Here is a 17,576-nt window from a genome sequence, read left to right on the forward strand (position 1 = left end):
TTTGTTTGTTTGTTTTGCTTTTTTTTTTTTTTTTTTTTTGCCTCAGCCGGGTTTGAACCCTACTCATTTGAGCTACAGGCGCCACCCTACTATAAATAGTTTATAAGAACTAAAATGCCTTGCGAATTATCGTTATAATACCAAATTACTTCAGGTATTTACTTTCCTTTTAGCTGTCTCCTGTCTTGGCTTCCACACACAGCTCTCTCTGACACCTCGCTGTCCTTGCTGTCATTTTTCTTCCATAGTTTCTCTTCATGCTAGCCCCTTAAACTTGGTGTATGGGGGCTTCACTGCTGGTTCTCTTTTGCTGTTTTATATTGTCTTTCTAGGCAATGAAACTCCTACTTAGAGCTTGCTCTGTGTATTCTATTATAGCTCATCCATTGAAACCTTCATCCACCTAGTCCCTTAGGGCTGAAGCCTAAGAGTCTTCTTCTGAGAAAAGTTGGAAGATTTTTTGCTACAATATCATTATGTCTATATTGTTGAAAATTCCTTGTTCTGTTTTTTAAAATTTTTACTAAGGAATTAGGTCTAGTTTATTATTTGAGAACTTGTATTCCTTCATCTTGTTTTGGAAGTATGTCATGTAGAACGTACAGCCCCCATTAGAGGACCTTGTTCTCTACAGTTGCATGTATAGTAGACGTGTGATTATTTTCACCTTCTGTTTGGAAATGTATACTTTCCACTCATATCCACTTGTGTTTGTACAACTAAATCATTTGAAATGGATGAATTCTTCAATATGCATAGGTCAGTAGGGAGGTAGGAAAGTTATTTCACCGAGGAGACCTAAGTCCCCACTCAAATTTTAAACCTTTTAATTTCTTGCCCACATCTCTTTGCTTCTTTCCCTCATAAAGGACAAAGGAAGTAATAGATGGCAAAAAAAATTCTAATTTCATTAGAGGTGTGAAGTGTATCCATAAGGGTTGGACACCGTCCTTTTCCACTGTATTCTATTTGACTCGCTTTTTTTTTTTTTAAGTGCAACTCTGGAGCCACTAAATTTATTTATTTCATTATAGATTACTATTAGCTCATATATTAACCTGTTACATTTCAGTCCTTATTGTTTGAAAAACACTCATAACTATAAAATACTTGAGTTTCCCTAATACTGAAATGATATTCCGGGTCTTCCATATATTCATCCCAGTTGCTATCAAATTAATGTAGTTATTATATGTGATATTGTCTGTTTCTTTTCTTCAAGTATTTGGATATGTCTGCCTTTTATGTACTTAGAACATCGTTTAGTATTCAAGTTCTTGGGGAGCAAGGCCTGTGACTTTAAGTTTTTAAATAATAAAGATTTTGAAATGACAAGAAAATTTATTTTTATTTTTATTTATTGAGACAGTCTCACTTTGTTGCCCTCAGTACAGTGCTGTGGCATCATAGCTCACAGCAACCTCAAACTCTTGGGCTCATGACATTCTCTTGCCTTAGCCTCCCAAGTAGCCGGGACTACAGGTGCCCACCACAATTCCTGGCTATTTTTTTAGAGATAAGATCTCACTGTGGCTCAGGCTGGTCTCAAACTCGTGAGCTCAGGCAATCCACTGGCCTTGGCCTCCCATGTGCTAGGGTTATAGGCATTAGTCATCACACCCAGCCAGAAGAAAAAATTTTTTACACAAAAATTATGAGTATAGTACAAAGAAATTCTTTTACCATATTCCACTTAAGAGTAGGTTGCAGACCCGATGCTCCATCATCCCCAGACACTTCAATATGTACTTTATACAAATAAGAGTATTTTCCTTCATAACCACAATGTGGGAGTAGGAAGAGAAAAGGAAAACAAAATACAATTAAGTTGATTTGACAATATTTGATGACTGCTTAGACAGGGGAAAGAGGCAGAAAAACCATAACATCATATGTTTGTGTGTATGTGTGAATTGGGAAGTGACCAACATTAAAAATGTTTAATTACATAACACCTGAACGTTGATGTTCTGTGGCAATTAAGTTTAAAAATACTGTATTGCAGTAGTAGAAGAAATATTTGTTCACAGAGTCTTTATTGTCTAGTGTTAAGATTTAGTGTTAAACAATGGGGCTTTCAAGTCTGGTAATAGAATCTATTGAAAACTTTATAGAAGTGATATATTTAGACATTCCTCCTAGGTTCTGTGAAAGGACAGTGTCAGTGAATTAAGAGAAATGAAAGAGAATAGTGGGGGAATTCACAGTTTATATTCCAGCCCTGACCTCTCTCTCTGAGGATCCAGTCCTTAATTTCCAATTGCTAGAGCTCTCCATTTCAAATTCAGTATGAAATGAATTAAACTTATCATATGCACTCTTTCTCAGCTAGGTTTCCTATTTCTTTTTACCTTCTCTTGGTCTAGAAACCAAGTACTGGCACTTCCTACTCCACAATCCTGCTCTAATTGTATCTAGTTGATTTCTACATCTTTGAAACAGCAGTCAAAAAAAAACACCAAATTTCATCCTAGCATTATTGCTAGTATCTCTGAAATTTTGAGAAAGTCACTTAACTTTCTTTTTTATTCATATAATTCTCCATAAATTATGACGTTTGAACCAAATGTGATAGAAGATGGTTAAGAGCATGGTCTCCATACTGAGGCCTTCCTGTCTTTTAATCCCTGCCCCACCATTCAGTAGCCGTGTGATTTTGGGCAGGTCTCTTCGCCATGCCTCAGTATCCTCAACTATCAAGGGAGAGTAACAATAGCATATATCCAGCAGGGTTGTTTTGAAGATTGAGTCTATATATATGAAATATAAGGAATAGCGCCTGCGTATGTAATCACTACGTTTTGGTTTCTGTTGTTAATCCTTAACAGTTTGGAAATCGTCTACTCTCTCAGCTCCTTTCTGTCATTTTGTGATGCTGCTATAAGAGTATCTCTCCCATGGGCCACCCTCCTTGTGTCCGTTATCATCATTACCCATTATCATTCAGGATTAAGTTAGTTATTACACACAGAATGCCTAGAATAATGCCTGGCAGTTAGTACATACTCAGTGTTAGCTTCTATTATTGTTACTGTTTTTACACCAATGACCGTTCAGGTCAGTAAGATCCTTTTCTTGCTCTTACAGGGCCTCTGTTCAGATTGGTCTTTCTACGACACTGTTCAGATAGTGTTGTTCTATTTCAAGGCTTTTGGTACCTAAAAGAAAAAAAAGCAATAAAACCCGATGTTCTTTGTTAGTGATACCGGATGACTAGCCGACAGCACCTGAAAAAATGGCATTAATTAATTAAATTTTAAAGTAGTGAAATTTTATTTGAGGGCATGGCTGATTAAAATACTGTCAATTTTTTATAGAAAGAAAAGTTGTACTGATGGTCAGAAATAACAGTGGTCTCGCTACGTATCTTTAGCAAGAGACTAAACCTAAAGTTTTATCTGAAAAACTCAGCAGTTCAGTTAAAATAGAATGTGAGAGTAAAGGTCAGGAAGGTTTTTTGAGTTTTCTATGTTAGGAAAATAAATTAACATAATCATTTAGGTTAAGAGAATAAAAAAATTTTAATGTGGTTAATAATTCTCTAAAAATAGCTCTCATTTGTTCATTTCAAAATCTTATGCTTTAAGCCTTAATTTTTAGAATTTAAATGAAAATAACTTCATTTCTCTATTTTCAGTATCACACTGTGAGTTTTTTGTGAGAAAAATCACGAGACCTTATCTGATTTCTTAAAGAGAAGTCACTTGTTATGTGTTCATTTGCACGACTTGCTCTTTTAACTCTTTACTCATCTTCAGCTATTTTTATATTTTAAATATTTTAGAGTACCATGGAGAAAAGTATTTTATTTCAGTAGAAATCAAATTGGCTTTTCTTTTTAAATATTGATAGCCACATAATGCCCTTTTACCAGTTTTACTTTTGAGATACATTTTTTAAATCTGATTTTTTAATGTATATTTTTAAAAACTTTACTGCGGGAAATGGCAGAGTGAGAGTTAATGTGTTACATGGAGGGAAGAACAGTCCACTGGGGGTTAAATTGCAGAGTCTAATGGAATAATAACTGGTAGCACCATCTGCTGGCCTACTTCCGCAGAAGGAGTCAGTATTTTTAACGACATCTCTAATATTCATGCTGATGCATTTTGATGCTTTGTGCATTCATTTCTTTCTGTGCTTTGTTGGAATCTGGCTATCTGCTTTCAGCTATTGAAGAAACTCCGCTTTGTAGGAGTGTTTACAGCCTTTTTTCATACCTAGATAGGATGAACAGTAGATATAAACTTGCCAAGGCAGAAATGTGTTGATAAATCAAAATGTGTATTTGTGGAGGGTTGTGCATCTCTTGGTTGCAGCTTGCTAAATAGGCCATTTAGGAATCTTTCAATGCTTTTTTCTTGAGCACTGCCTGGGGTGGTGAAAAAGCAGAGGGCAAGCCTTTGTCTGACGCCAAAAATGTCTTCAGTGAAGAGGCCAAGAGGAAGGGTAAGTGAAAGCCTGAATGAGTGGGAGGAGGAGGGGTTCTTTGGGCTAAAAGGCTAATGGGATTGAATAACCTTCCTTATTACTGGCTGCTGCTGCGGGAGCCGCACTGCATCGCCATCTTGAGCTTGTTGCTGTTTTCTCGAGTCTTGGTTATTTGTTATAGCCTGTAGGCCTTAAGGTGGCATTTTAGTGAACGATTCTCAACCCTCCTTCCTTTCCCAGTGCCGCAGCACTGCTATGAAACCTTTGATGAGGCAGGTATAGAAAAGATTGCCAGTGAAGCACACTGGAATCAGCATGAAAATGTGTTTGGAAATTCCTGATGGTTTTTTCCTTTGCTATAGTCAGAGGCATGTTTACGGGTAAGAATATAACAAAACTGTGACCGAAGTAATGTAGTGAATGCGTGTTTGAAGAGGAAATTCTTTTTAAAATGCTCTTGATCTGCTTCCTATGATATTGCTAAAATATTAATAATTTTAATGTAAAACTGTAAAACTTGTTTCTTTCCTGAATTGCTTGAGCAAAATAATTACGATATAAAAGAAGAAAAAAAAATTCACATTTAACTCTTTCATGGGAAAACTAAAACTTTCTCTAATTTAAGTATGGAATGTCTGTTTACTAACTAGCTGTGTTGCTGCATTAAAATGATTTAAATGATTTCACGTTCTAGTTCTAGTCTTAAAGGAGAGGATTTATTTTTTTAAAATTCATAATAAACTGTAAGGAGTAGTCAACCTAAATTAAAATTAGTTTTAAATTTATTTAAAATGTTCAGAGTTTTGGAGGGGAGAGCAAAGGAAAGACTTGTCTTCCAAATACACAGAATATTTACAGGATAAAATTTGAATCAATTATATTTACAGGACAAAATTTGAATCAACTAACCAAGAATGCTGTGAAAATATCAATGAATCTGTATTATCCTTTAACCCTCATTTTTGAATGTAGCAGTTGAGCTGTTTACTTTATACTAATTTCAACATAAGCAAAATGTCTAAATTTTAAGTCTGTATGTAGCACTCACATGAACATATTTGATCTTGTAATTTTACTTCTCTATTTAAGCTTAATTTTAAAATTTTAGATATTTATATTAGTTGTTTTGTCAGACGTGCCTTGGTGTATTTATAAAAAAATATTTTCATCTCTCTAGCCTCCATCTTCCAAGAAGAGTGATGGTTCTGGGACATATTCTAAGTTGCAGAATACCCAGGTGAGGGTCATGTCTGAGAAGAAGCAGAGAAAAAAGGTGGAATCAGAAAGCAAGCAAGAAAAGGCTAATCGTATAATATCAGAGGCCATAGCGAAAGCAAAGGAGCGTGGGGAACGCAATATTCCACGAGTAATGAGCCCTGAAAACTTTCCTAGTGCTTCAGTTGAAGGAAAAGAGGAAAAGAAAGGGAGAAGGATGAAATCTAAGCCAAGGGACAAAGACAGCAAAAAAACAAAAACCTGCTCCAAGTTAAAGGAGAAGACAAAAATTGGGTAAGTAGGTTAAGAATTAAATGTAATTCTTCTCCATTTTTTCTTGAAATGCAACCTGTCTGTCTACTTTTGAGTGTGGTGATATGTTTATTTCCATATTAGTTTTAAATTGCTCTATACCAGGTGTACTTTATTTTCTTTTTGAATAAATTAGATAATACTCAAGGATCTCCTGAATTTTATTGTTCTTTGAATGTAGGTTTTGTACATTAATATTAGTAAAGGGTGTTTGAAATAGGAAAATGTTTGAGTATATGAAAAGGAAAAAGGAAAAAGACAAACAAAATAAAGTCTATATTGCTGGGCCAGTTTCAAATTTACCTTCTTTACAACACGTGCGTTGAAATTCTTTGTAAGATTCTTTACCTCTTAGTTGTGCTTCACTGGGCACCTCATAGTTTGGAAACATGAAATATAGTATCACAAACCCACAACTTTGGACTAGGGAAACTAAGGCCAAATAAACAATAAGCAGCTCCCCGCTCGTACTGATTTGCTTTCATTCAGACTCTGATTTACTTTATGTAATAAACAGGCCAGGTGAGGATTAATGCTCCAGGAGAATTATAAGGACAGAGAATTGTTCTAGAAGGATACATTAATCCTATGTATTTTCATTTGACTGCTTATCTAATACATTTTCAGCAAATAAAATACAAAGTATTATTATTTGCTTTATCTGTGCATTTGTTTTACATAATCTTAAGTAACATAATTTAGAAAAGGTCATTTTTCTGGTCATTTTTGAAGGCTTTTACATGGAGTTTTACAAAAACAATCTAAGATTTCTCTTTTTTGCTCAAAAATGCACAATAAAGAAGGAATCCCCTTTTGAAAGCCTTTATTTGCTTAAGAAATTATTGTTAACATTGTATAGATATTTAGAATTAAAACTACATAAATTTTTAGCATTTTAAATGGAACCACCAAATTACTTAGTTTGGTCCTGATGCCATTCATTCTAAACCATAAATAATATGGGATTTCTCGCTGTAATAGATCAATAAGTAATATTGATTTTGCATTTTATTTGCAGTCAGAGTAAAGTGAAATCTGAAAGTTAGATTTCTACTCCTTTTATTTTTTTTAAAGGCATTTGGTATGAGAGTAACTTATTTTTCCAAAAGTGTATCTAGTTTTAATTTTGAAAGTACCATATTTAATTTTTTCTGGTACTAAAAGTAAATATAATAAAGGTTTTCTATTTTTAACTTATTCAGAGATAAAAGGTAGCATTTTGAGAAACGATGCATAAATCAAGAGGAAATTGGTAAATAAACCTCAAAAGTTATAATAACTATTATCTGCTTTACATTTGAGAGGGAGCAGCTAGAGGCAAAAGAGACCACATTGTACATAAGGTAAAATTAGAAATAATTAAATTAGAAACATAGATTTTTAGAAAATGTGAATCAGTTAGTGATTTTTTTTATAAGAGGTACAGTCTCTACAAAACAGAATAAGTGAGAATTGTATTGGAAATGATATTTTTACTGTTTTGGCTAAATACACAGTGAAATATATTGAACAATTGCTAGAAAAGAAAAGTTGAGAAATTTATAAGTGGCAGGTAGGTAAGTAGAATCGAAGCTTGCTTATGGGTTATTTAGCTGTTGCAGTAAAATAGTATCTTGATTGTCTATGTCAGTCAAAGACAAAAATTACACCATGTGAGAGGGAAAGTCCTAATTGGAATAAATGAAATTCACAGGCAGTGCAGAGTTCCAGTGTTAGCCAATTGAGGTACTTTATTACTGTGCCTCCCCATAAGCCACAATACTTACTATGTAATTTTGAATTTGCTGAGTTTTAAATTTTGTGTGAAAAATTATCATTTAAATTTAAGTAGCAGCACTTTATGATATATTAAACATTTACTTAAAAATTTTTATTTTACTATTAATTTTAGCAGAATTGGGCTGTTCACATCAAATTATTATATCAGTTAATTTGGAAAGCACTGTATAATGCAACTTAACCACTAGCACTGTAAAATAGCAAATTTAAAAAGTAACTAAAATGTGTAAGCAACAATTTATGATTCATGCTAGCCAGGGTTGTTGTTTATTTAAGCTATAGATATGATTTGCTATAATCTAGGAAGACTTATTTGAAAAAGAAATAATACTGCCTCTGCCTCCTGATGTGCTTCAAAACTTAGCATTATTTGTGCCTTGCATAGATTTTTTTTTTCAGTGCAAAGAATAGAACTTCTCAGAGCACTTTCATGTATTCTCATTTAATTTTTACAATTCCGTGAGTTAGGTAGAGTATGCAGTATGATAACACAGTTAAATTCTGTGTGGCTGTGGAGCCAGTTGCATTTGTTCAGATCCTATCTTTTATCACTTACAGTCAGTGGTGGCCATAGACAAAATACTTAACCTCAAGCTTTAGGTTTCTCATATGTAAAATGGGGGTGATGGTAGTGCTAGGTTTCTCATATGTAAAATGAGGGTGATGGTAGTGCTTGCCTGACAGTGTTAATTTGAGGATTAAGTCAGTTAATAACATATAAAACAATACTTGAACATGCTTAGTGCTCAGTAAATGTTAGCCATTAATTATTTTCTGAAAATATAATAGCTTATAGCTATTTTAGGGAAAAGCTAAGGCTAAAGACCCTCACCCTTTCCTTTAAGCCTACACCCATTTAACTACTTAGATTCTTCTTCCATTAAGGGTCCCTTCCTAAATAAAAGCATTTAAAAATCAAACAGAAAACCACAGTTGCTATTTGTTAAGGAGAATAATACTTTAACATGAGCATGCCTACACTTAACCAGTTTATCAAAAGTAACATTTAGGATAAGTTAATTTCATCTAAAATGTGCCTGGAGTTTGAGAACTTTGCTCATGGTTACATGCAAGGGTGTGAGTTGAAATGGAAATGGGAAATACAAAATGAAGGGTGAAGACTGGAAAACAACCTTTCTCTTCTTCCTTTTTTTTTTTTTTTTTGGCCAGGGCTGGGTTTGAACCCGCAACCTCCTGCATTTGGGGCCAGCGCCCTACTCCTTTGAGCCATAGGCACCACCCACAACCTTTTTCTACTTTGATGTTTTTCATTGTTTGGGCAGTGAGCTTCTAAAATTCTGTTTGTAATCCCAGCACTCTGGTAGACCGAGGTGGGTGGATCATTTGATTTCAGAAGTTCAAGACCAGCCTGAGCAAGAGTGAGATGCCATTTCTACTAAAAAATAGAAAAACTAAGACTGGGCATAGTGGTTGATGCCTGTAATCCTGACACTCTGGGAGGCCCAGCCAGGTGGATTGCTTGAGCTCAGGAGTTGGAGACCAGCCTGAGCAAGAGCCAGACCCTGTCTCTACTAAAATAGAAAAATTAGATGGGCATTGTGGCAGGTACCTGTAATATCAGCTACTTGGGAGGCTGAGGCTGGAGAATCACGTGAACCCAGGAGTTTGAGGTTGCTATGAGCTATGATGCTACAGTATTCTAGCCTGGCACAACAGAGCGAGACTCTGTCTCAAGAAAAAAAGGAAAATAGTCAGGCATCATGGTGGGCATCTGTAGTCTCAGGTACTTGGGAGGCTGAGGCAAGAAGATCTTTTGAAATCAAGAGACTGAGGTTGCTGTGAGCTATGATGATGCTACAACACTCTACCCAGGACAACAGATTGAGACTGTCTCAAATAAATAAATAAATAAATAAAATGTTGTCTTTCACGTAGAATAGAAGGTATTCTTTGGTAATAGTAGGTATATAATAGATGTTCCATGAATGGAATGGAATACATTTTATGAATGAATGAGTAGAAAGACAATTAAATATTAAGCCATATCAAATGGTTGAATTTGATTTGTTAAATTAAAAACAAAAATGGCAAGCTAATTCATTCATAAAACCACAGGGAAAAAACTAATTTAAAATAAATTAGTAAAATGTATTCTAAGATCTCCAATTTCTTATAGCTCTGTTTGGTTTTAGATATTATGTAGTAGGATTTCGCATGATTTTATTGAAGCATTCTTAAATTTATGATTTATTACTTTGACACTTAAGTTATGTTTCCATGTTATCAGTTAGAATTTGGTTCTTTATGTTACTGATTATCTAATTGACATATGTCAAAAGCTTTTAGTGCTTAAAAGTGTTCTCATAGCTCTATAAATTTAATCAATCATCAGTCTTCTCATTAAACTTGAATTCTTTCCTTTTACATTGTTTGTCATTCTTTCTATTCATTGCAGGAATGCTAATTATCAGGTACTAGAGGTAGCTTTTCTCTTTAGTTGAGCAGAAAATATCTAAATTTGGATATATTTATTCTAGTAGAAATCAAGTATAAGTCATTTTATGAAGAAAAACATAAACTATTAAATTAGATCTCAAAATTATCTTGTGCTTTTGTTTGCTTTTGTCTTTTGAACTTCCAAAAAGGAAGAATAACATTTATTAATTATCTGCTATCATACATGTATATGTGTATGCATGCATTTTTTGGTTGTTGTTGAAACAGAGTCTCACTTTGTTCCCCCCAGTAGAGTGTCATGGCATCATAGCTCACAGCGACCTCAAACTCTTGGGCTCAAGCAATTCTCTTGTCTTAGTCTCCCAAGTAGCTGGGACTACAAGGTGCCGGCCACAATGCCCAGCTATTTTTAGAGACGAGGTCTCCCTCTGGCTCAGGTTGGTCTTGAACCTGTGAGCTCTGACAATCCACCCACCTCAGCCTCCCAGAGTGCTAGGATTACAGGCTTGAGCCACCACACCCGGCCTATGCATGCATTTTTAAACAAGACTAGCATGTATGTTAACATGTATGTCTTTAGAGAGACATCTCCTTTTCTATAGTAAAATCTACAGGAAAGGTAATAAGAGTAACCTGAAAGAAAAATAAACTATATTCTTAGAAATTGTTACTTTAAAGTATGTGTTAATAAAATTATATACAAGGCCCTGTGTTTGCAAGTTTTTTTAAATGATAGTTATTTTGAAATAATATCTGCCTAAATAAAATATACCTGTATTAATAATAATTAATTATTTCTAGGCATATAATAAATGAAAAAGCAGTTGGAAAAATGCATAGTGTAAGTTTATTATAATTCTCTGAACATTAATTATATGCCATTAATGGACATAAGCTCTATAATTTCTCAAAGTCAGGCAGATAACGTGTCTTACCGGTTTTCCTGCATTCTAAGTGAAACTTTGGATCATACCTGTTTTCACAAAGACTTTATATATCATTGCTAATTATTATGAATTCCAAATATGATTTATAGTTCCAATTTAAAAAATTTTACCTTTGCATGAAACATACAAATATGGTTTCCCATTAGCCAAAAGTTGTACCTATTGCATTGAATCTAATTGATCGTGAGTCATACCTTTATTTTATGTATCAGAAAGAAAAAAAAATATTGCCAGTTAAAACTGTTGTATGTCTTTAGTTATTAAATCAGTCTGATTGTAGAGATGTTAATATTTGGAAAAAATATATATCTTATACAAATTCAGCTATGCTGATGAATGTATGGACTGATCAATACTTAGCTAAGGATCCAAGGATTGGCTAAGTATTGATCAGTCCAGCATAGCTGAATTCTGAAAAACAGCAGTGACAACTGCAACAAAAAAATAACTCAGTGAATTCAGTTTTTTTTAAAAAAAGATGTCCAACTTCTTAAACAAAAAGTAATGACTAGCCCAAGTTATCAAAAGCTTACAATATGTTACTTTCACATACTTAAGGATTACAGTTTTAAGTAACATAACTCTTTTAAAACTTGTTTGTTCCAAGTCGCGTTTAAGCTAATTCTTGAGTTGAACTATAAATGGGAGTCATTTCACCAAGTTAAATGTGTTTCTTTTTTAAAAAGGTTTGGTTGAAGACTTTAAATATACTCTCAGTACCTTTCGCTTGGCTTGCAAAGAAAAAGTAAAGTAGTAATTTTGTCTGTTTTCTTCACTTATGATGAATTAGGTATATTAATTACAACAAATGGACTAATTGGGTAAGATTTATTATTTGTCCAATTAATGCAGTGAGTGGATGGGGGCAATTACAAATTGATATAGTGTAGATTGCAGCTTGTTCACAGCATCTACTAGTAACGTGTGGGCAGGATTTAGATGAGTGCATAAATTACATCTGAAAATCAAATATAGACACGTCAAGTATAAACACTGCAGTTTTCTAGTGCCAGTACTTATAAAATGAATTAACATTTCACATTCATACCTTAGTTTGAAATTGCCCTTTGATGACAGAAACAACCTATGTTTTGATAGTTCATTACTTTACTTGGCTGAATATCTGTTGTCAGATTTTGCTAATGTTGATAACAGATCCCTTTAGTGTTTTTATTTATTTATTTATTTATTTGTAGAGACAGTATCACTTTATTGCCCTCAGTAGAGTGCCGTGGTGTCACACAGCTCACAGTAAACTCCTGCGCATAGGCAATTCTCCTGCCCCAGCCTCCAGAGCAGCCAGGACCACAGACACCCGCCACAATACCCGGACCCTTTTTTGTTGCAATTTGGCTGGGGCTGGGCTTGAACCCACCACCCTCAGTATATGGGGCCAGCACCCCATCCACTGAGCCACAAGTGCCACCCCCCTTAATGGTTTTTTTTTTTTTTTTTTTTTTTGGCAGTTTTTGGCAGGGGTCAGGTTTGAACCCACCAGCTCCAGTATATGGGGCCAGTGCCCTACTCACTGAGCCACAGTCACCACCACCCCCTTAATATTTTTAAAAACAGAACCTGGCCAGTCATATAATGGCTTACACCTGAAGTTTCTTACACCTGAGCTTACACCCCAGTTTCTTTTGCATAAAGCTTTATTATTAATATATTCTATATTAAATTAAGTAAGTATTATTTTGTTGCTTTATTTTGGAGATATTTCTCCTTTAAATAGCAAACTATCAGTTTATTTGAAGAATGTATTTATAATTGAATTTTGTCATTTATAAAGAAATTTTATTTTATAATTAATACAGTAAATTCTTTATAATTCATGATGAAAGACTGGTATGCTCTGTACCAATTGGGTATTTTGCTTAACTGATTTTATATTTTCTACTTTTGAAACATGTAATTTCCTTCAGGTAACATTTGTGGCTATTTGTTGTCATTGTGCAAGGGGTCCAGATTTCTGGTTGTTTGAAAGTCGAATGAACTTTAAGATAATGTAGTTTCATATTTCTTTTTAGTCATTAAACTGTGGGGTTTCTTTTAAAATTTATTTATATTTTTTTGAAACAGAGTGTTAAATTCTTTTGCCCTGGATAGTATGCAGTGGTGGCATCATAGCTCTTGGCAACCTCCAACTCCTGGGCTCGTGGGATCCTCCTGTCTCAGCCTCCTGAGTAACTGGGACTGCTAGCACATACCACCCCACCCAGCTAATTTTTTCTATTTTTAGTACAGAGAGGGTCCCACTCTTGCTCAAGCTGGTCTTGAATTCCTGACCTCGAACAATCCTGCCTCTGCCTCCCAGAGTGCTGGGATTACAGGCAGGAGCCACCATCCCTGATCTTCTTTTTTCATCTTTTAGAACCGAAATTTCCCTGTCTATATGGTGGAACTTATAGACAGGGAAAGAACTTAATACTTGCCTTGCCTGCTTAGAGTTTTTCCCAGAATCAACTGAGATACTATAGCCAAAGGCACTTTGATATTTTAAATGTTCTAGAAATATAGAATAATTTTATTATCCTGAGTATTTATTCCTAGAATGTTCTACACTGCTTAACATCCTCAAAGCATTGGTTCGTAAACCTGGTACAGCATCAGAACTTTGGGGGATATTTTAAAAAGTTACATTGGGGTTCCTAGATCAAACGCTTGACGTTGGGATCTATAATGGGTTTATTTTTTTTTTAATTTTAATTTTGAAATAATGTCAGACTTGCAAAAATAGGTCAGAGTTCCCTTAGGCTCTTTACACAGCTTCCACAAATGTTAACATCTTACATAATCATAGCACAATTATCAAAAGCAGGAAGTAAACTTTTATGTAATCCTGCTAACTAATCTATAAACCACATGCAAATTTCATCAGTTCCTTTTTGTTTGTTTGTTTGTTTGTTTAATTTTTGGCCAGGATCTAATTCAGGATGCTACATCTCATTTTGTCATCTCTTCCAGTTTGGGACAATTTAAGACATTCTCACTTTTGAAGCATACTGTCCTGTTATTTTGAAGCATCCTCTCAGTTTGAGCTTGTCTGATGTTTCCTCATGATGAATCTGTATTCTTAAATAGACAGCTTTCGGCTCGGCACCCATAGCACAATGGTTACAGTGCTGGCCACGTACACCGAGTCAGGCGGGTTCGAACCTGGCTGGGGCCTGCTAAACAGCAATGGCAACTGCGATAAAAAAATAGCTGGGCGTTGTGGTGGGCACCTATAGTCCTAGCTACTTGGGAGGCTGAGGCAAGAGAATTGCTTAAACCCAAGAGTTTGAGCTGTGACGCCACAGCACTCTACTTAGGGTGACATAGGAAGACTCAAATAAATAAATAGCCAGCTTTCTAATAAAACCTGCTCTCCACATTAGGAATTACTGATCTGATCCTAATCTAATTAATTGTTACCTATTATATTAATATTAATTAATTGTTCCCCTTTATAGATCTGATCCTAATCTAATTAATTGTTACCTATTATATTAATATTAATTAATTGTTCCCCTTTATATTACCTAGATATCATTTTAGAATGTACAACAAATTGCTATGAGTTTACAGTGTTCAAGATTCAGTGTTCCAGGTAAATAACTGTAGTTTTGAAATCTTTTACATATAGATACACGCACACTTTATTTATTTATTTATTTATTTTTGAGGCAGAGTCTCATTTTGTCGCCCTCGGTAGAGTGCCGTAGCTTCACAGCTCACAGCAACCTCCAGCTCTTGGGCTTAGGTGATTCTCTTGCCTCAGCCTCCCAAGTAGCTGGGACTACAGGCACCCGCCACAACGCCTGGCTATTTTTTTGTTGCAGTTTTGGCCGGGGCTGGGTTTGAATCCACCACCCTGGGTATATGGGGCCGGCGCCCTACTCACTGAGCTATAGGTGCTGCCCCACACACCCTTTATTTATTAAAAAATTTTTTTTGTATTTTTAGAGATGAGGTTTTGTTATATTATCTAGGCCATCAAACTCCTCAGCTGAAGTAATCAGCCTCCCAGGTAGTTGAGACTATAGGCATAAGCCATCATGCATGGCTTATACTTTTTTTTTTTTTTTTTTTTAGACAGAGTCTCACTATGTCACCCTCGGTAGAGTGCCATGGTGTCACAGTACACAGCAACCTCAAACTCTTAGGCTTAAGCAATTCTCTTGCCTCAGCCTCCCAAGTAGCTGGGACTACAGGCTTATACTTTTTTTGTAAACTCAGAGTTATGTCAATCAAGAATGATTTCAAAACTGACTTTTTTTCATCATGGAAGTATATGCCCTTTTAAAATAGAAAGGGCATGTATAAAATTTTGGACTTAAAAATGTTTAGTAGAAAACTATTATATCAGAAATATCCATACAAAGTTAGAATTTGAAAAAGATTCTTGCATGGGTTATCAAAAATGGTTAATGAGTATATGAAATAAGATGTTATTCCAAGCCTATGCCATAATGTTGGAAGAAAAATACAAAATATATGGAAAATAAAATAAAAGTTTGTTGTTAAAATAAAGTTTTCTAATAATATAACAAATGCTTATCAAAGCTACGATGAGAAACATTTTTATCTAACCCATCACCACCACCAAAGGGTATTTAAGATAGATTTGGTAGTTAATACCTATTAATTAGTATTTATTTTCTAGAGATTTAGGTAGTATTTATTTATAAAAATAATATTTAAGCAGCTTTGTCCTTTGTCCGTAGAGAATCTTTCTTTAATCCCCTCATACCACCATAAAGGAACAGCAAGTATTATTGCTTTACAGTCATTTATAAATTTAACAAAAATGTCAAGATCCCTGTTTCTCATTTCATTGACATTTTTATTCAGTGGGACTTGAGTCTTTAAGCAGGGATTTAACACTGTGTCAAATGTATTTCACATAATTCATTTTAAGCAACATTGAAAAACATTAACAGTCATTGATTTGATTGTCATGAGAAACTGTTATTTAGTCAGCTAAACTCTCATTTTACTAGTGTAGTCATCATCTATAAATTAGTGGAAAATACCAATGTCAATTGAAAATGGATAGTAGGGCGGTGCCTAAGGCTCAAAGGAGTAGGGCACCAGCCCCATATGCTGGAGGTGGCAGGTTCAAACCCAGCCCTGGCCAAAAAAACTGAAAAAAAAGAAAAGAAAAGAAAATGGGTAGTAAATAGGAGGAAGTATCAAATACCTATTTCCACTACCCAATTTTACTTAGTATTGTCCTTGATTCTGGCATTGAAAATCATCTGCACAAGTATGTTAGGATGTAGCAAATAATTTCTAGCAGGATATTGGTTACCCCTAGAAGGAGGCTCTTACTAGAATAGACACGAGAGGAGGCTTCTGGGAAGCTAGTTAGACAGTTATATTCATTTCAAGAGAATTCATCGAGCAGTACTCTGAAGTGAGTGCTTTTCTGAATTTACATTTTATTTTAACATTAGCAGACTGTTGTACTCTTAGGTTTATAGAAAATGAAGGATTGGATTTGGTATTTTGAGATCCTGGTGCCTTTGAGATATCTTTATGGATATGACTAATAAGCAGTTGGTTATATAGTTCTGAAGCTTGGAGGAAAGGTCAAAACCAGAGATAGTTTTTTTTTTAAGCCCAGAACTCCTGGGCTTAAGTCGTTCTCTTGCCTCAGCCTCCCAAGTAGCTGGGACTACAGGCGCCTGCTACAACGCCTGGCTATTTTTTGGTTGTAGTTGTCATTGTTGTTTGGCAGGCCCCGGCTGGATTTGAACCCACCAGCTCTAATGTATGTGGCTGGCACCTTAGCCACTTGAGCTATAGGCGCCGAGCCTAGAGATAGATATTTGTGAATCTTCAACTTCTAGGTGGTAGTTAAGAATAGCTTTAATTAAATCAGCCAGGTATAGTTTATTGAGAGAGAAGGTGGCTGAAGACAGAACTTGAGAAACACCAAAGTTCAAGGGACTGATAGAGGAGAGTTGCCAATGGCTGAATGCTTCTGAAAACCAGCATTCAAGGAGTAAATAAAGAGGACCCAAAATTTAGTTGGAAAAAGATTAGCAAGAATCAGAAGACTGTTGTATCATGGAGTCAAGAAGTGTGCAGAAAGGGAATGATCATTAGTTACATGTCAGGAGAGGAGACTGAAAATTTCTGTTGAATTTGGCCGTTTAAAGGTCATATGTGAGCTTAAGAGTTGAGGCTTTGGAGTAAGGTATACTTGATTTTGGTCTTTATTTTTATTTGTGCAGCTTTGAGCAAGTTATTTAACTTCTCTAAACTTCAATTTCCTGCCCTTTTAGAATAATAGTCCTTGCCTCTCAGAGTTGTGTGAACACTGAGTGAGAGAATGTATGTGAAGTCAGCACAGAGGCTGCCCTGGAGTCAGCACTGAATAAATGGGAGCTGGGGGTGTGGAACACAGTCTCAAGGGTTCAGGCTATGGCGGGAGCTGGGGGTGTGGAACACAGTCTCGAGGGTTCAGGCTATGGCGGGAGCTGGGGG

At 35.2% G+C, this 17,576-nt stretch overlaps 1 protein-coding gene across 8 annotated transcripts in view; it reads left to right on the forward strand.

Annotated features, from left to right (window-relative positions):
- CHD9 (chromodomain helicase DNA binding protein 9) overlaps positions 1 to 17,576 on the forward strand; it is a 226,048-nt gene that overhangs the window by 89,005 nt on the left and 119,467 nt on the right. For 4 of the 8 annotated variants that reach the window (XM_023514745.1, XM_012806860.2, XM_012806861.2 and 1 more), the window contains exon 3: positions 5,609 to 5,940. In XM_023514745.1, the coding sequence (XP_023370513.1) occupies positions 5,609 to 5,940 (332 nt within the window). Of the gene's footprint in view, positions 1 to 4,080; positions 4,450 to 4,503; positions 4,812 to 5,608; positions 5,941 to 17,576 lie in introns of those variants that run through there. The other 4 variants (XM_023514750.1, XM_023514747.1, XM_023514748.1 and 1 more) reach the window with 2 other exon arrangements.

The sequence above is a fragment of the Otolemur garnettii genome, unplaced genomic scaffold (assembly GCF_000181295.1).
Source record: "Otolemur garnettii isolate 467f Iridium unplaced genomic scaffold, OtoGar3 scaffold00058, whole genome shotgun sequence".
Lineage (NCBI taxonomy): Eukaryota > Metazoa > Chordata > Mammalia > Primates > Galagidae > Otolemur > Otolemur garnettii.